Genomic DNA, 18,877 nt, shown 5'->3' with positions numbered 1-18,877 from the left:
TAATGGAAAACCTGTTTAGCAGCATCAGAAATAACCGCAATGCCTCTCATGAACAGATTACAGTTCCCTTCCAAACTTTACCTTTTGATTTATGGTTGTTTTGTACTCATGGCCTCATGGGACAGCGGCATGATGGCATCTTTGGAAATAAAAGAGCCAGTGATTATGTGGTGCTCGCATCTTGCCCATATTTTGGACAGATTCGAGCAGGATTTGTTGTGGGGACAATTGCAAATTGCTAGCCATATTATGAGATAACAGCTAAATTACCCAGGGGCGATCCTGGTGGACAGATGCTGTTTATAATATATTCTGATTTGTTTTCCTTTATCCAAGTATAGTGTTATAAGGAATCATCTGCATGCGTAGGCTTAGATTTGCATCCATTTATGTATCTGTTATGGATATAGATTGAATTATTTCGTAAGATGGACTCAAATTATATGTAAAGTTGAAAAATTAACAAGCAGTGCTTACATAATATATCTAGGTCTTCGCTCGCGTCTTTTGGGAAATTGCTCCAAATTCCAGCATAGAAAACCAGATAGGGGCTTGTCTAGTTCCAATAAACATGTAATTCTGCTCCACTTGAGAACGTCATAGATGCGCATAGTCCACTCTCCGCGCAATAAAGCTGCAATTTGAAGTGACATTTTGACCTCGTCTAGTCGTCGCAGCGTAAGAACCAGAGCATGCGACTTTTGAAGTCTTGTTTGAGCTCACGACGGCCGGGGCAGCAAATGGCGAATCCGTGCGTCTTCTGCCAGATTGCGCAGGGCTCCACTTCCACTGCTCTCCTCTACGCCGTCGGATCTCTCTCTTCCTCTCTCTTCCTCTCTTTTTCCTCGATTATTTCCTTTTGTTAACTATCTCGAACTTATGTTCTTCGTATAATTATTGGTATGTTTAGGATGAGAGGGTCGTCGCCTTTCCGGACATCAAACCATCCGCTTTCAGGTATTTCTTCAAACACCTCCTCCTCATCTTTCCCCTCTTGTTGGCTTTCCTTGTTAGGTATTTATATGTCTTACTTATTGCTTCCGCTGAGTTTGTCTTTAACGAAGGATTATCGAACTCATGCAGCTTTAATAGTAGTGTCTGATAATTGACTCATATGCTTGGATCTAATCAAGACATGAATCACAGATAAATTAGTACTTCTAGTGTAGTTATTGATTTTGATAATTGGGCCATCATTTTTCTGTCTTTCTATTGTCTATAAGAGCTTCTTCTTTTCTCGTAGTCAAAATAAATTGCAAAGGATTAGTCAATCTTCTTCCCCCAATGCAGCACCTTGCATATATGACTTGAAATAAACTTCTTTATAAAAATGGCTGTTGCTTTGATCTGACCAAAATATTATCACAGTAAGCAAGAAATTGGAATCTGCAGATTCGTAGAAGAAGCATAGATGAACCTTAAGGCACTATCTCCATTGATTCTGGAGAGGAAAGGATAACAAATTTATGATACTGTTGGTATTAATACCACTTCACTTTTCCATTAGGTAATTTCTGATATTGTATGTTGCTAGTAAAAAAGAGAATTGCATCATTTCAAATGACTAGTGCTACTTCTGTGTCAATTGTAGCAGCTACATGTCAGCTTGATATTCTGTTATGAATATTGTGTGACCTAACTATGACGCTGCTATTGTTCCGCCCAATTATGACAATAGTTTTTCTGCTGTAATCTTAATTACCACCAGGAGTCTTTTGCTGATTGTTTTGTAGAATCGAGTGGAATTATCAATAATCTGGTTGGTGTGAGTATGATTCTTATATGTGACAGGCACTATCTTGTTATACCTGTAGAGCACATATCAACCGTGAACGAACTCCAAGGAAGAGTAGAACATCATCAGTTAGGTACTCTGACACTTTCTTTTAAACCATGAGTAGGGAGGGTAGTCATTTTAGTTTTTTTTAAGTGCCATCTTTTTTCTGTCCACAGTTAATCACATGCTGAACGTGGGAAAAGATCTTTTAAAAAGAGATGCACCTGAATCCGAGCTTCACAGGTATTTTAGGGTAACTCTCTTAAAATATGATCAAGTTTCTTCCTCATATAGTGTTTCACAGATAAAGAAAAAGAAAATATGAATTCAGTCCAGTTAATTGAAGAATTTTTTTAATTCCTCTTATTTATTTACGTAATGATAACCACTTGTTTGAATTAGATTGAGCTATCTGCAGGCTTTTTTTTTTTTTTTTCTATTTCCTCTTTCTTTTGGGGGGTAATAAGGGAACAATAGCAGTTTAGATACTGGTATGGAGCCTATGCTTTCTGATTTGTTTAAACAGGAGGATTTTTTTGGTCAATTTACTAAATACAGTGGAATTTTGGTTATCTTTTCTATCAATTTTGGAATCTGAAGTTTACTTAGTGTATCTTGTCTTACCAATTAATGGAATTAGTTAAGCTCCCCTGTTTTATACATTTGTAGTACATTGTTGGCAGAGTTTTTTATTCTTACCCTTTCTTTTTGAAAAGTAACAAATCTACCTCAGTGTAATTAGTCCCTTTGGTTTGGTAGTCATGATTAGATCCAGGATACGTGATTCATTATATAGTCATGAAAGAGACAAGTCTACTATGCATTATATACAATCTGAACTAAGGAATTTCACAATGAGTGTCTTGAGATACCTTCTTGTTACTTGCTGGAATCATCTCCAGTAAATTGTACTTTTTAAGGCCCAACCAGCTTAGCTGTTGTCATATCAGTTGTAATTTGACAAAAACCTTAACTGAACACTTGTTGAATTTTGTCTTCAAATTTTGATTGACTCTGAGTTGGGATTCACATTTCACAGTTTTGCAGATTGTGGTGTTGTAAATTCCAGCATCTTGTGGATTACTCTTTTGAAAAGTATATACCTTAGATGAAGACCTAATACATGAGAATACAGATCATAAAGATTTACTTCACGCCTAGTGTTCCTAGAATCCTGAATGCATCTAAAATTGATATTTTCATGACTTTCTCTTATACAATATTGCAGATTTGGCTTTCATCGGCCTCCATTTAATAGTGTCAATCATCTGCATCTTCACTGTTTAGCATTACCATTCATACCGAGGTATTTCTCAAAGTGTAAAACAATGTTTTCTTGCACCTCAATTTTTATAATTAAGTACTTCTTGGGATTTTTAATTCACAGTTTCCTCCTCAATGACAGCTGGAAGTGTGTTAAATATACACCTATGGCTTTTGGAGGTTTCCAAGAGGCTGAGAATTTGTTGGAGCAGATAAAACCACCATCAACACTCAACTCATAGCAATGAAATCAACCCAATGTTAGATGAAACTGGTACTAATAAAACTCTATTCTTACCTATTCCGAGTTTGCATACTGTCATTTCTGTACTCTGTATGTTATAATTATCAGATGACATGGTTATGCATATCATGATATTGCAGTAAATGAGAATTAACAATAGGCAAGCACTTCAATAGGATGATACCCCATTCTAACTCCTAATATTAATCCTACTGACGACATAGCCAGTTACTTTGTTTTTTTATATCCGGTACAAGTTTCCTAGTATCCTTTTAATCACGGATTTAAGAACTAGTAAATCATTGAGAAGTAGTTATGTATGCACGCTCTCTTTTTCGAAATATATCTTCTTTCCTATCTGAATATAAAAAGATAACCATTCATTAAGAGATGCATTCAAATCTATCTTTATCTGATTCAAAATGATAACAGACTACTTCAACCCTCTTTCTCCAATCTATATATTTCTTCTTTTGTCCCATGATATACTTTAAAACCGAATTTTCTTTTGAAAAAAAGATAGTATTCAAATCTAATATTGGTTCCAAATCAATAGAGAGTTTAATTTAAATATGCTCATCTCTCTCTTCTCTTTAGTAGCTTTCCCTAACTGGTTTAGGAGGTAATTAGTATAAAATCTCCTTTATATCTTAGGTCCATCAATGGATAGATTTGATTTTCATACTAAACAGCCACATGAAAATGTGGGTATGGAAGAAGAGCTCTTAGCAGTAGCGACAGTTCATTTGGTCTTCTATATCAGAACAACTGTACTAAATATCTAACAGCCTGCATTGATTGAATGCTGGAGATTTTTTTATTTTCTTCACTTGATAATTAAATTGGCAGGGGAGCTCTTTTAAGTCATTGAGTCATATAGATAAAATCTCCAGGAACACTTGATCTTTAAGATGCAGGTTTACTTTCATCTTCAGGCTTCAGGCCATCAGATCTTAGCCTTTTCAAAGTACCACCTCTTTTGAGAGCTTTTTGTTCCATCAATTTGAACAAAATACTCTGGATATCTTTTCACTCTTTAAAATAGCAAAATTGTTACCAAAATCTTTAGACTCTTTCAGAATTATCATTAGAATTAATTTTTAATAAAATATTACTACCAAATGATTGTTAATTTTTTTTTTTTTAAAATACATGTAAATAACTAAACTACCTTTCTTTTCCGAAGTTTAGCATAAAATATATACCACTAATCTTTTTCCTTGTGTAAAAGGGTTTTTTTTAAATATCGGTTGATAATTTATACTTCTGAGCTATTTTTAGCAATTTATACCCTCTCCTAATTTAAGATCAGTTATAATAAAATAATATTTTAAAAATAGCTTAATGATTTCAATAGTAATTATGATTTTTAATTTAAAGAATGCAGTGACAACTATAATATTGAAGAAGTTTTCAGTGGCAAACATGTAAAAATTACAAAAGTGGATGGAATGGTTAAAGCTAATCATTCATCTTATAGTCCACTATTATATATTCCAAGGGATTCAACATCTTTTTCTGTACGTTTGGACAGGACTGTGGGGATTCAAACTCGAGTGGCTCGAGTTACGATATCCCAACCTTAAAGAAAGCCAACGGTTATAATCCCTACGATGTTATTGAAACATGATAATGGTGTTTGATGATTGGGATAACACCTAATGGTGGCACCCTTTGTTCCAAACAAAAGAGTCAGAGTTGGAGTTGGAGAGTCGTAAAGTGGATCTCCCCACTCTATTATCTCTTGACCCATTCAAAAAGGGTATAACCTTAAACATTATTAAAACATGATAATGATCCTGTTTATAAAAAAAAACCATTTGTTATTCTTATACCAATAATTAGTGCATTGTTTTTTGGTGCTGAAACCAACAATGAAGCAGGAAACGAGGTGCCCACTTGCTAGAGAGTGAGAGAAACAACTATCACTTTGGTGGACAACTAAAAGATCTTGTTTGCTTCACCTCCCAACATTGCTTATGCAAAACGACAAAGATGGGAGCATTGGATTTTGGCCCATATTTTTTTTTTGTTCAGTTTAGTCCTCATTTTGATTCCCTATCAATTATCAATTTTCCGACACACTCCTTGAGTTATCTAATTACTTTACTAATTCCTTTTCGTTAAAAAATTATTTAAAAAGAATTAAAATTTTAATTAACTAATTAGATGAATACAAATGTGCTTACTTTTCTCTCTCTCTCTCTCTCTCTCTCTCTCTCTCTCTCTCTCTCTCTCTCTCTCTCTCTCTCTCTCTTCTCTCTCTCTCTCTCTCTCTCTCTCTCTCTCTCTCTCTCTCTCTCTCTCTCTCTCTCTCTCTCGTTAGAAGTAGATTTTGAGGGAATTAGAAATCAATTTAGAGTTTGATATTTGAAGAAGTTGATGATATATTTTTTTTTCCATCATATGTTAAGTTAGTCAAAATTTTAAGATTATTTATATGGAAATTTTGAATGAAATATTGACAAAGGATTATCCTAAAAATTTAGGTAACACCAACTTCTAGATGTTAAAACAATCTAGTTTTTACTTTTAGATCAATTTGGTATCATATTAGAGTTTTTTTTTTTTTAATGATTGCAAACTTCTACAATGTGTCTAGATTATGTAAAAAAAATCATCAAATATTAATATGTATCATAAACCAGACTCACATAACGAGGAGATATAAAAGCCTTTTCCTACATAGATACGAGGAGTAGGATCACTTTCGTCTTTGGTTCAAAACCAAAATTGTAGGTTTAAAAAGGATTCAAGCCAAGCTGTCAGGGCTTTTGAACTATCGAATAGGAAGACGTGGCCAACTCGATGACAAGGACGGCCACCACGCCAGTCCACGTACGCCTTACAGCTGTTTGATTTATTATTCCATCCTCGAACAAAGATTTACGTATAATCTTTCCTTCTTCTTTTTTTCAATGTGTCAGGAGGTCTTTGTCCCTCTCGCCTGGGGCCTCAGTGTGGGACCCACCTTTCCGTACTGCCAGCATGCCACTTAGTTTGGGTTATTTCTCTTGCAAATAATAATACATCGTCTCGCTGGTTGGTGGATGGAAACTTAAAACGACGTCCAACTGAACGGGTGCCGTTTGAATTTTAAATTTGTTTACGACTCATTTAATATGAACCGTTTTAATCATTTGAGCATAATCTCATTAATAAAATTAAAAATTAAAGTCTTGGTAATTTAGCAAATTAAAAGTCATGAATATCCTCTCTCTCTCTCTCTATATATAAGAATAAGATTATTTATATATTATATTAAATCGAACATTTGAGTTACGCGTATGTAGGGGTGTAAACAAGCCGAGCTTTAGTGAGCTGAGCCTAGCTCGGCTCAGCACAAGAAGTTAAAAAGTTTAGCTAGAGCTCAATTCGAGTTTGAAAAGCTGAGTTCGGCTTGACTCATCTCCAGCTCGATGAAACTCGACTTCGGCTCAACAACTCGACTCACCATGGAGAATTTGGGACCGAGCATCAATGAGACAGAGGAGGAAGAAGGCCTCAACATCGTCACTGGCTTTATTTTGGCCTCGTTCGAATAAGCCCTCATCAGTGACGAGGAGAGCTTGTCGGAGAGCGGAGCAACGAGTGGTTCGACCGAAGGAGTCTTTGTAGATCTCCCATACTAGAAAGAGCAAAGCTCTCATACCACCAACATCAACACGTTGACTCTCCATCCTTGACTGTGTCAGTCATGCCTGTCCTCTTCTGTTGCGGCCTCGCAAAGGCCCATTTTGGAACCCTAACCTTAGCCTCTGTACCACTCTAAGCTCGGTGAGGGTGGAACCAGCTTCGACAAGGACCTCGATGAGGACGCTCGGTGTAACTCTGGTGAGGATGCTCAATGTAAATGAGCCGAGCTTGAGTAGTGGAGATGGGTTTCACAAGTTGAGCTTATTAGGATACGGGTTTTAGATTTCGGTGGTGAGTGGTTGCTAGTGGAGATGGTTTTTGATTTTGGTGGAGAGGATTTGGAGATGGTCGGTCGATGAGTTTGGGGAAATGAAGGTTGGAGACTTTCTATGCTAGGATTTTTTTTTCTCACTTATCAACCTTTGGATTTAAGATCCAATGATTCTAAGTCTTATATATATATATATATATATATATATTACAAGCCTCAATGTTGGCTCAACTCAGCTTGGTAAATTTTTTGAGCCTATTTTGTTAGCTCAGACTTGGCTCATCTAGAGCTTGAGCTCTTAATAAGTCAAACTCGTGAGACTCATGAGCCCAAGTGCTTTTTTGATTGCCCTACCTGCTCGCAAGAGATTTTAACATTTTACTCTCGAGTAAGAGATAGAGAAAAAAAACTGGTCTTTTTGATAAAATAGTTAAAAATAATTACAGTATCAGTATTAGAGAAAAGAAATAATGATCTGTATAAGACAACAACAGAAAAGAAATATATATATATATATATATATATATATATACTAGTTAAAAATGGAGAGAAGGACGCCATTAATTGCTGATTGGAAGCTTTATAGAAGCTCTTCTCTGGCACCCGTAGATTGGTAGGAATCGGCGGAGTGTAGTCTACGTAGCCTGGTGGACTTGCAGCTCCGAGGCCACACGAGGACACTTCCAGCTCACTTCCAGCTCATCACCACATTTATCCTGGGAGTCAGTCACTTATCTCCTCCTCCTCCTCCTCATCGTTCGGGAGAGTTCGTAGTTGCTTATCTAAGCTTATTCTCCACATTCTTACAAACAGATATAGAAAAAAAAATATTAAAAATTTAGTCATGTCCAGCTGGATTCCACGACACCGAATCAATGAGATATTTTTTTTGGCCAATCATATGATGTGTGGGGGCAAATCACATTCATTAGGATTTTACTATACAATGACAACGCATGCTGTCGCTCTTGCAGACCCCCATCATATACTCATACAAATACCTAAATCCAAAGTAAGGGTGACCACACATCAATCACCACACTACTCTCTACTCTCTACTCTCTACTCTCTACTCTCTACTCCATTCATTAGTAGGATAATAAAGTTTGAGAGCTAAATGAATCCCCACTTAAGATATATATATAAGAATAAGGTCGCAAACACCACCTGTCTACTAGATCCTCCACCGTATAAAAACACCCAGCATACTTTTTTATTGATTTATTCACATACCACATAGATGTTTCCAGACCCTTCCAGGTCACGTGGATATGTACACAAGTACACCAAACAACCTTCAACCCCACACGTGTGCCTCCAAAATGAAACGAGGTCAAAATGCCCTCGCGTGCATTGCACGTGGAATTCACCCGCGTGCGAGCTCGTCCCAGAGCGCCGTACACCGCCGGCGCGCGAACCCGACCCGTCCGCCTTCCAAGTCGTAGACCACCTCGAACCCCTGCTGCTGGAAGTTGCCCAGTGTGCCCGCGGGCCCACTGTACTCCTCCTCGTCCCCATCGCCGCCGCCGCCGTCCATCAGCATCAGGCACCCGACACTCTTCCCCTCGCTCTTGAACCCCATGAAGTAGTTCCTGCGGGGCAGCGCAACGGTGGCGTTCCCCTTGAAGTGGAGAGCCAGACCGGGCACCTCGCGGCCCGAGCTCCGGCTCGGGAGGTAGTAGTAGCAGGGTTTGAGCCCGGTTTGGTTCTCGGTCTCGACCGCACGGTCGAACCCGGACTTGGTCATTCTTTTATCGAACTCGGCGGCTATTAAGGAGTAGGTGTCAGTGGGGAGCATCGTAAACGTCGTACCCGAATCCACCACCATCCCCCCGTTACCGGATCTATCGACAGAGGCCAAATCGGGTCTGGTTCGGATACGGGTGGATCCGATAGAGACGGCCTCGAGGGCGACGGAGTAGAAGTAGGGGTGCTTCGGGTTGGGGAGGAGAGGGGTGTAGACGAAACCCAGGTCGGGATGGTCTGGATCGGCGGCGCGGCCAAGGATGAGAGGGCTGGGGCGGAGGAGGCGGTCGGGAAGGAAGGAGTGGGCGACGAGGCAGTACGAGAATCTCGAGGCCAGGGAGGGATTGAGGGCGGCGAGCTGGGCCGGGAGGGAGAGCGGGCCGCGGCCGAATCCGGCGACGCCGACGGGCTCGGCGAGGGCGGAGTGGGCGCAGGCGAAGGTGAAGTTGGGGAGGGAGATGGGGTTGGGATTGGGGGAGAAGGAGAGGCGGCCGCGGCGGAGGTGTGCGAGGAGGCTGCCGTCGCCGTAGGCGTAATAGAGGGGAGGGCAAGGGTGGGAGTGGCAGGAGGAGGTCTCGATGTCGTCGAGGGGGCAGGCTGCGGCGGCGCAGAGGTCGGAGGAGGGGAGAGAGGAGTGGGCGGCGGAGCAGGAAGGGGAGGAGCAGGAGACGAGGCGGGTCTCTTGCGGCGGAGGAGGTGGGGGAGGGGAGTTTGGTGGGGATTTGCCCTCGCAGAGGATGCATGAGAAGGGGGAGCAGGGGAACCAGACGAGGTCACTGCCGGTGTCCATGAAGAGTGAGACGGTGGTGGGGGAGGCTGTGGGGCCGAGGGAGAGGGAGAGGGTGTAGTCACTTCCCGAGGAGAGGGGGAGGGAGAGATGGTGGTGGTGGTGGTGGTGATGGTGATCGGGAAGGTGACGGTGGCGGTGGCGATTGGTGGAGCGGAGAGTGGAGGTCTTGAGAAGATGATGTAGAGAAGAATAGTTGTCAAGAGGGAGGGTGTGGGAGAGAGGGATGAGGAAGGAGTGGGAGTGGGAGTGGGATTGGGAGGCGAGGAGGAAGAGAAGGGAGAAGAAGAAGTACAAAGTTGACATTTTTGTTATATTGCAGAAGAGAGAAAGACAGAGAGTGAGAGAAGGTTTAAGAAGGGGTTTGGAACTTTGAATTTGTATTGGGATAAGGAAGGAGGAAGGTTCGACCTGGGCGAGGAGAGAGAGAGAGAGAGAGAGAGAGAGAGAGAGAGAGAGAGAGAGCTTCAATTCAATGACGTAGTGTCGAATTTTTGGGGGAAAAAACGAATAGGTGCCGAATTGAATGCAGTTTCATAAGGTGGGTTTTAAGTATCATTATAAATTTATAATTGAGGCGTGGGCTTCAATTCAAAGGGTCGTCATCGCATTCATAGGTGCTCCACATAATCATAGAGTTACACATAGTAATAATATTGGATAAATTCTGCGCACTTTTATTATGAAAATAAAGGTGCAATACACTCAGTTTTAAGAGTTTAATTATGCTATTACTAAAACCTAATAGTTTTTTTTATACAAATAGCTCATTAAAATGGTAATACTTGGACGAGTTCTTACTGCCACGAGCTTCGTATCAAACTCTCTCACCAATTACTACTTTTTTTTTTCTCCCCCTTTAATTCCTTTTCTTTTGTTGCAATTATTAGAGATTTCCCATCCATCCAGATGATACTAAGAATTTCCAACTTGCTGTATATCCTTACCCAACAACTGATCAGCCAAATGACATCCATCATCCTCTCTAGTTGGAATAAATAATTGAATCGTTTAATCATTACATGATTATTGTTTTTTTAAGAATCATTATATTATTGGATATTCGTCACGGTTGAATCTTCTCAAAGATTAATATTCCCATAGCGATGGCAGAGTTGGTTATGAGTTATATATATATATATATATATATATAACTTGAGCACAGAGAAGCCCATGGTTCCAAATGGTCCAAATGGATTTAGCTTTTGACCTTCGGAAACTTTGTATTAGTAGTTGGGCTCAACTATCTCCTGTTGTTTTGTTTCTAACTCAATAATTGCTGGATAATTGTCAAGATATGTTATTGATATGTTTCATTATACTTAAAATGTAAGGAGCAAAGTCATGGAAAGACAAAAGAAGATGGAGTGATTCTCGCCTTGGCCAAAGCTGAGGGGTGTGCTGGGGTTTTATTATTTTATCCTCGCTCGCTAGAGGCCCTCCTTAAGTCGTCCCACTGACCTTCTCTCTTTGAGGTCTCTTTTTTTTTTTCTTCTTCTCTACCTCTCTCTCTTCTCTCATTTTCTCTCATCATTCTAAGTTTGCGATAGTGAGTTTCTTCTCCTTCATACTCTTCATGGGCTCCACCACCACCTCTCACAGCCACTTATCAATATAGCGAGGCACAGGGGAAGCCAGTGGGTCTCTTTGTCTCTTCATTTCTCCTCTGTTTGAGCTGACCCTTAACTTGCATAGTGGAGGGAGGTGTGACTTAGGAGGTCTTTATAAAAAATCTAGGTTTTCTATGATAGTTTTTCCCTTGCAATTTGTAGTAGTGCTTTAGACTTTGCCATCATCTCTCCCTGTGCATCTTTGGCAATTATAGCTTATCATTTACTTTCTTTCCTTAGCATGGTATATGTATTTTTTTTTTATCATTTTTGTTTGTTTGAGGGAAATGAGAATTTATTAATGTTATTAAAATTAAAATCTGAGCCATTTTAACCAATTTAGAACTATCTCATGAGCTATATGTGTGTTTTTGTTTTGCTGTTAACTTTTCTACTGAGGTTTGCTGAATGTAAGAGTGTCATGTAAATGTTTTGTGCCCGTTAAGTTATGATGTCATATTTTATTTATTATAATGTGTAATTTCTCAACAGACTTCACCTAGAAAAAGGAAAAAGAAAAAGAAAAAGAAAACAAGTAGATGTCTCGTATTTACTCTTCCATCAACTCATACATCATCACTACTTTACTTTCCCATCATTCCATACCTTTTCATCATTGTACTATTATATATATATATATAATTTTTCAGACTATAAGCCTCGTATACAAACTTGGAAAGATATAAACATTTTAATGTCAAGTTAATTTATCTTCATCCTTCATCTACTTTATTTGTCTTAGTTCTAATAGATTTCAAGCATACCATCTTTCCTTCTCTTATTATTATTATTATTATTATTATTATTATTATTATTATTATTATTATTATTATTTCTTTGGGTCCTAAAAATTAGAACAAAGAGCACGCAAAGCTGCTGGCAAGACCTCATCACTCAGCAATCAGCATGCAATTGCCTGCCCAAATGCAACGCATTCGGAGCTCTTATTCTTTTTCTAATTTAATTTTTAGATTTGCTCGTATTAAATTATTTCCCATTTTAATCATCTTCTTGTTTTAGATCTCTATATTTATTTTTCAAAAACGCGTATTACAAGCTCTCACCAATCACAATGGTTGGCTGCCAGCTATTATTCTCCAAATATTTATTAAATTCCACCGGACTCTGAAGCTTCCTCTCTCCCAATAACTCCACTAAGATCTACTTATGTTCCCCTTCATGGTCAACACCACTCGATCCACTACAATCCAGGTCCTAGTAATTCTACAACCCAGCAACATGGCATGTCCTAATTGGTAGTCACACCCAAGGCGTAGGAAATTCCTATATTTTGGATTACAGAGAAGGCAACATGCAACCCTTCCCTGAGCCATCTTCCCCTAAGAACAGCCTCCCTCATATTTTAAATAAAAAAATATAAATAAATAAACATATAACTATATAAGCCAACATAAGTTAACAAAAAATATGCCAACCGTGAGACCTGTGTCTTTTTTCTTCTTTATTAATTCCAACCTATTTGACCATTAAGAACACAGTTTGCAAACCATACATGAACCCAAGTTTCTAGGCTTTTATATAAAGCTTTCATTGTTCCTCCTCCTCTCCAAACATTCCTCCTCAACTCCTCCTCCCCAGTGTAACTCTATTAGCCTTTTCTTCTCATATACGTATATATACATTGGCATATGTATATGGCTCGCCTCTTGCTACTAGTAGTAGTTGGTTTCTACGAGCTTGCAACACTGGCAATGGCTAGACCACTTGGTGGTGTTGCAGAGCCACCATCTGCAAGTGCGATGGGATCTGCGGCAATCGCCGGCGCGCCGCAAGGAATGGGGAAGAATCGCTCGTCGGATAAGTCGATAGCCGGAGCGGAAGTGATACTCGGCGGCTTCGCGACGGCGGTTCTGGCTATAATCTTCTGCTACATTCGGGTTACAAGGAGGAATCAAGAGGACAAGGCATAGATTAGTTGTAATCTCTGTGTGTGTGTGTGTGTGGTGATGTAAAATGCAATGAAAAAAGGAATAGATTTAGTGAGAGTAGTGAACTGATAGATCTTTCTTCCCTGGTTGAAAGAAATGGTATATTTTTCTTTAGAGCAGATTAGAGTTCAACCATGGTTTAGCTCCATTTTAACCCAGCATTTCTTAACAATCTTGTATTTTAGAAAATAATTATAACTATTAGATTTTTTTTGTCCAAACATAACAGTGGTTCATTAGCATTAATATTTTTTATCATAAATAAATTACAAAATTATCAAACTATTCTTACCATCTTCAAACTATGGGTATAATATAAAGTTTTAGTAAGCCAAACATAAACGTAGAGTGAGAAAGAACTAATGGGTTCAAGACATGGCGTTTGGATGAAATGAGAGCAGATGTAGGTTTGGAAAACGTTTGCAGAGAAGGTTGGAAACTGGAAAGCGAGGTGGAAGAAGGCAATTAAGAAGCAAGTATGCATTTAATAAAGAGCAGTTTCATTAAGATCCAGAGCAGCAGCAGACAGCTGTCTCTAGTCAAAATGCCAGTACTATGAACAAACAATACCAACTTAATTAGGGGGAGGTGGATTCCGCAGATTGGATTGTCGGAAATATTAAAATAAAATCTACTGCAAATATCACACAACTAAGTTTACAGAGATTTAATAACTCAGAGTGTTATATCCATTATTCTTTTTTTTTGTTTCTTATTTGCAACTAAAATCATTCTCTTTGCATAACTTTAAAAAAAAAAAAAAGACTAGTTCTTAATGTGTACAGTCATTGACCCTTCTATAAATCTTGAAAAAGTTCTTAAGCAGAGCTGCAATTAGTACTTTTATAGAGAAAAAGAAATTAAACCGATAGAAATTAACGACGACGTTTAATTAATTCCTTTCTTCTCTCACAAGTTTCAAACCGAGTGTTGCTCACCTTGTCTTCTTTGTTCTATAAAACTTGTTTGCGTTTTAATCCCTCTCTTTGTATAAAATTTTCATGAAGGCCAGTTCCTATACCAGCCAGCCCAAGCCGAGACCAACCCGCTAATTCCCAACGTGACTGCGTGGTTGCAGAAAGGATTCGGCTCGATGTCAGCCAGAGCAATCACCAAATCCGCCACGTTGGCCGCCACCGCCATCAACCTCATCACCCGATCCAATCTAATCCTCTTCACCTCCTCCTCGCTCTTCCCGTTCCTCTTGACCTCCCTCTCCTCCGCCAGCCCCTTCTTGATCATTATAAAGTCCATAACTATAAAGAAGACGTATCCGAAGGCCTCCCCGAACGCCGAGACGAAGCTCATCTTCCTAGCCAAGGTGGGATCCAGCACGCCCACCCTGGAGAGCCAGAGGAAGTGGTCGAAGAAGAAGTAGACCATCTCGCCGGCATTGGCGAAGACGGCGAGGGAGCGGAGGAGATGGGTGGATCCGGTAGGGAGGTGGCGGAGTGCGTTGAAGCCGGTGAGGAAGCGCCCGGTGCGGAAGGCCTTGCGGCTGAGGCCGGCGGCGACCTCCCAGTTCTTGGCGCGCTTGGCGAAGTCGGGGAGGGTGGAGTCGGCGTGCCAGTGGGCGAGCTTGGAGACGTATTGGAAGGTCTTGACGAGCTTGTCGATGCCGTCGCGCTTCGCGAGGAAGACGACGAGCTTGTCGACGGCGTCGCTGCTCATGGTTGGGGATCGAGTGGCAGGGGATGGATATGGCAGCAGTGTTTGAGGGAGTATTGGGTATGTTGAGAGCCACTAGAGTTGGGTTTGGATAATGGGCGGGAGTTTCTTGGCTACCATGCTTTCTTGATCCGTTGGGAATATTTTACGAGTGATTTTTTCTCTCTTTTTTTTTGTATTTGTTTGCATTTTTTTTTCTTTACCAGTAATTTCCGAGCAATTTAGACAAAGATCTCTTTGTTTCCCCAATAATTTTTAAATTTTTTTAACCAATAAACACCCGCACTAAGCTTCTAACTTCTTATGATTTGACTCCAGTTTAATTTACCTCTACACTTTTAACTAAAATACTTGGCTATCCTATTATATTCATCAAGCTACACATGTTTAATTATCCGTCTAATTTCATAATAGTGCGATGGTTTGATATTTAGCAACTCAGTGAACTATATTATAACCTTCAATCTTATTTAGTATTTATTTAATCATAGAACTAGAGTTATTTAGGTTATTTTACTGTCTCAGCCATTAACAACTTGTGTAATTAGAGTCTAATTAAAATTTAAGTTAAAAAGAATAAAATAAAATAAAAATTCAGGATGAACGTAATTGTGGTCCAAATTAGACTCTAAAAAAAGTAGGATTAGTTACAGTTTTATCTTCCTAAACTACCGTCTATTTTTAACTATCTAATAATATATCTTACCATCTAACTGTCAAATAATTATTTTACATTTAAACCTTTTTTCTCTTTTATCTAAAATAAAAGTGAAAATAATTTTTAGAGAGCCTGGAATTAATCGCATGATATTTTTATATAATTAAGAGAATTAATATGTAGGAAAATAAATAAGTAGGTTTATATGAAAATATGCTAACAGTTTACGAATAATTTAAATAAAAAAAACAGTTACTATAAATAGATTCCTTTGTACTTGTGAATCCATTTGCCTTTCTTTGCAGGAAGAATTCGCGTGATGCCGATGCAGATCGGACCTACCGGCGACGAGACGGATCGAATCAGGTGATTCCACGGTCGCCCCCTTCCTCTTGTAAGCCCTCTTCTTAGTAATAACACCTTCCGCCTCGTCGCGAAAATTAATCGTCTGTTTGCCGGAGGATTACCCTATTTCTCCTCTCAATTCGAATGGTCGCTTACTTAATCCGATCAATCCAGGCATAAATCGAGTTCTTTTCTAGACTTGGGAAGTTCCATAGAGGAATTAATATTTGATGTGATCGAAAGATTGAATCAACATATTCCAATATATGAAAATCCCTTCATTTTTGTAAGCATCTTATGTATGTTAATCTTAATGGAGACGCATTTACATATTTTTTTGATTGACTAGGATCGAACGTTTTATGATTTACTCAAATTATATCCTTTTTTTTAGTTTGGATGGATTCGAGTTGGGTTGAATTTGTATACTCGATTATTCTGATAGCCCCCCATCCCTGGATAAGCCTATAGCCTTATCAATCCACTCCAGTGATGTTTAATATCTAAGATTTGAGTAATAGGATGTTATAGAGATCGGACTAAAATAAGTATGAAGTTTTTTCGTTGTATGAAATTTTTTGTTCTTCTCTTAAAGAGAAGTGTATTTCTGAAACCAAATCTCATGGCTTTCGGCTGTTCTAAAGGGAAAGGATGCTAATAATTGTATGACTACATTTTCTGTCGAATGTGAAAGAAGCAGATCAGATATTGAAAACAATAATCTTTTCTATGCTAGAAACTCTAGCCTGAAGTTTCCATTATATCAAGCATTAGATTTGATTGCTCAAATCCTGCTATAAAGGAATTAAAAGAGTAAGGAAGCTTAACATAAAATAAATCCTGCTAAAAAGGAGTAGACAGAATAAGGAATCTAATTTGGAAATCCAAGGTTAGTATTTTAAGTGGCAGACTATTGTAAACTAGCAAAATAAACATTCTGATTATGCAGACTATGTGCTTGATTTCTGCAATTAGGAAGTAGTCTTAATCTCTCAGATTCTTTTTTTTTTTCATAAACCATAAAACCATTCAGTTCTGGGTAGAGATTTGATTCTTAATTGAGGAGCTACAACTGTTTCTCACTTTCTGCACCATAGCCGTATTTCAGATCTCTACGATCAATTTTAGTTGGTTTTAGATTCATGCCTTAACCTTTTTGTTTTCTTTTCACACTACTGGCTTGATGCGATCATATTAGATATATGTTCATCAACGTAATCATAATTCCTAGAAATAAAATTGGAGAATTGTGAATTTTCTTACCCAAGGCTTAGGTACATTAACCACATTTTTGCTTTGAATTTAGTAGTTCTGAATGGTACACGATGAATAGGAGAAGGATATTGTAGAGAGAGATTCACTCGTTCTACTTTTTTGTGATATTATAATTCAACATGGTAAAAATCTTGCAGTTATGCCTCAAAGTAAGACCTGAAATAGTGCAGTACTAAGAACTATCTGACTTGTTTCACAAAGACTTATATTTGAAATCCATGTTAGTGAGATGCCAATTCCTGCCATTTTCTTGCACTGATGTATTTGTGTTCCTTAATGTGTACTGTGATAAACCAAAAATAACATGATTATGTCTTATCTGACATCTTGTACATTACCTCTCATTTTCTGTATATACTTTGAAAGTGGATGCTAATGGTTGGTATGTTCTTAAAAACAAGAGATTGTGCTTCAGTTGTCCTTGACAATGCTTCCCAAGACCCTAATTATTTTTCTCTTGGCAGTGTATGAGGAACGTCAATTTTGGAGACTTTTTACTGAGGGATTTCTGAAACAATGGCCTCTTTAACTTGCTTACAACTGAATATAAACAAAGAATTGCTGAAAGGTCAGCTTCATGAGTCGAGATTTTCCAGAGTGCGCATGCTAGGTAGTAGGAAGCCTTCCATCTGCATGAGTAGGTTCAAAAATCTGCCTTTGCTTTGCACAAAGAACCTTGCTTGGGAATCCTCTCTTCCATATGCTTCCACAGAGGATGGTGATATTATTAAGGGCAGCAATATTGTTGAACCAATTGATGCAGAAGAAGCACCAGAAGTTCCATTTCTGCAGAGTGAAAACGATGTCATAGAGTTGAAAAATCAGCCATCTATGTTACTACGACCTCTTAAATGGCCGATGTGGCTTTTGGGTCCTTCTGTTCTACTGGTCACAGGCGTGATCCCGACCTTATGGTTGCCTTTGTCATCTGTCTTCCTTGGCCCCAATATAGCTGGCCTTCTCTCCCTGGTGGGGCTCGACTGTATCTTTAACATGGGTGCAATGCTGTTCCTCCTCATGGCCGATGCTTGTGGGCGTCCAAAGGAAAGTTCCTCTGTCCGCGTAAGCCATATTCCTTGCGCTTACAAGCTATGGAACCTGGGTGCGAGTCTGTTGGGTTTTCTCATTCCCTTGGTGCTACTCTTTGCGTCTTACAAAGGCACTCTCCAGCCACATCTTCCATCCATTTCATCAGCAGTGCTTCTTGGGCCCTATCTTCTACTTCTATCTATACAGGTGCTGATTGAGATGCTGACATGGCATTGGAAATCACCGGTGTGGTTGGTGGCCCCTGTAGTTTATGAGGCTTATAGGGTGTTGCAGCTAATGAGAGGGCTTACATTGGCTACCGAGGTTGGTTCGCCTGCATGGATGGTGGAAGGTCTTCGTGGACTGGTATCATGGTGGGTGCTAGTTCTTGCAATTCAGCTCATGCGGATTGCTTGGTTTGCTGGGTTCACCTCTCTAGATAAACAATAAGCCCAAGAGTTTCAGTGAAGATGCATGATGACATGTAAATTATTTAAGAACATTTGATACATTCATGAAACACATGTATACTTGTATTTCCCTATAATTCCCATACAAATAAAACATCAATTGCTGACTGAATGGCCATGTCAGAATCTTCTCGTCACAAGTAGCCTTG

General features: G+C 39.1%; 4 protein-coding genes across 7 annotated transcripts; 2 read left to right on the top strand and 2 right to left on the bottom strand.

Moving 5' to 3' along the window:
* The first annotated feature begins 183 nt into the window (after positions 1-183).
* Positions 184-3,465, top strand: LOC140784234 (bifunctional adenosine 5'-phosphosulfate phosphorylase/adenylylsulfatase HINT4). Of its 3 annotated transcripts, none has more exons than XM_073131510.1 (6): positions 184-806; positions 911-957; positions 1,792-1,868; positions 1,954-2,020; positions 3,006-3,083; positions 3,183-3,465. In XM_073131510.1, exons 1-6 carry the CDS (start codon positions 693-695, stop codon positions 3,280-3,282), a joined length of 483 nt encoding a protein of 160 aa, XP_072987611.1. In that variant the 5' UTR covers positions 184-692; the 3' UTR covers positions 3,283-3,465. The 3 variants fall into 3 exon arrangements, with proteins under 3 accessions (XP_072987611.1, XP_072987610.1, XP_072987609.1); XM_073131509.1 differs by having other exon boundaries at positions 557-806; positions 1,815-1,867; positions 1,957-2,020; positions 3,165-3,465; XM_073131508.1 differs by having other exon boundaries at positions 557-806; positions 3,165-3,465.
* Positions 3,466-8,380: 4,915 nt separating this feature from the next.
* On the bottom strand, positions 8,381-10,304 carry LOC140783870 (probable aspartyl protease At4g16563). The gene has a single exon (XM_073130962.1). The coding sequence runs from the start codon at positions 10,028-10,030 to the stop codon at positions 8,558-8,560; it is 1,473 nt and encodes a 490-aa protein (XP_072987063.1). The 5' UTR covers positions 10,031-10,304; the 3' UTR covers positions 8,381-8,557.
* Positions 10,305-12,750: 2,446 nt separating this feature from the next.
* On the bottom strand, positions 12,751-15,056 carry LOC140783488 (peroxisomal membrane protein 11-4). Its single transcript, XM_073130384.1, has one exon. It carries the CDS (start codon positions 14,952-14,954, stop codon positions 14,283-14,285), a length of 672 nt encoding a protein of 223 aa, XP_072986485.1. The 5' UTR covers positions 14,955-15,056; the 3' UTR covers positions 12,751-14,282.
* Positions 15,057-15,892: 836 nt separating this feature from the next.
* Positions 15,893-18,840, top strand: LOC140784356 (uncharacterized). Of its 2 annotated transcripts, none has more exons than XM_073131720.1 (2): positions 15,893-15,975; positions 17,694-18,840. In XM_073131720.1, the coding sequence occupies exon 2, from the start codon at positions 17,746-17,748 to the stop codon at positions 18,706-18,708; it is 963 nt and encodes a 320-aa protein (XP_072987821.1). In that variant the 5' UTR covers positions 15,893-15,975; positions 17,694-17,745; the 3' UTR covers positions 18,709-18,840. The 2 variants fall into 2 exon arrangements, with proteins under 2 accessions (XP_072987821.1, XP_072987820.1); XM_073131719.1 differs by having other exon boundaries at positions 15,893-16,003.
* Positions 18,841-18,877: the final 37 nt, after the last annotated feature.

Source organism: Typha latifolia, chromosome 3 (assembly GCF_019914945.1).
Source record: "Typha latifolia isolate L0001 chromosome 3, TyphaL0001v2, whole genome shotgun sequence".
In the NCBI taxonomy this organism is placed as follows: domain Eukaryota; kingdom Viridiplantae; phylum Streptophyta; class Magnoliopsida; order Poales; family Typhaceae; genus Typha; species Typha latifolia.
The sequence above is the reverse complement of the archived record's forward strand: the minus strand, read 5'-3'. Positions and strand labels throughout refer to the sequence as shown.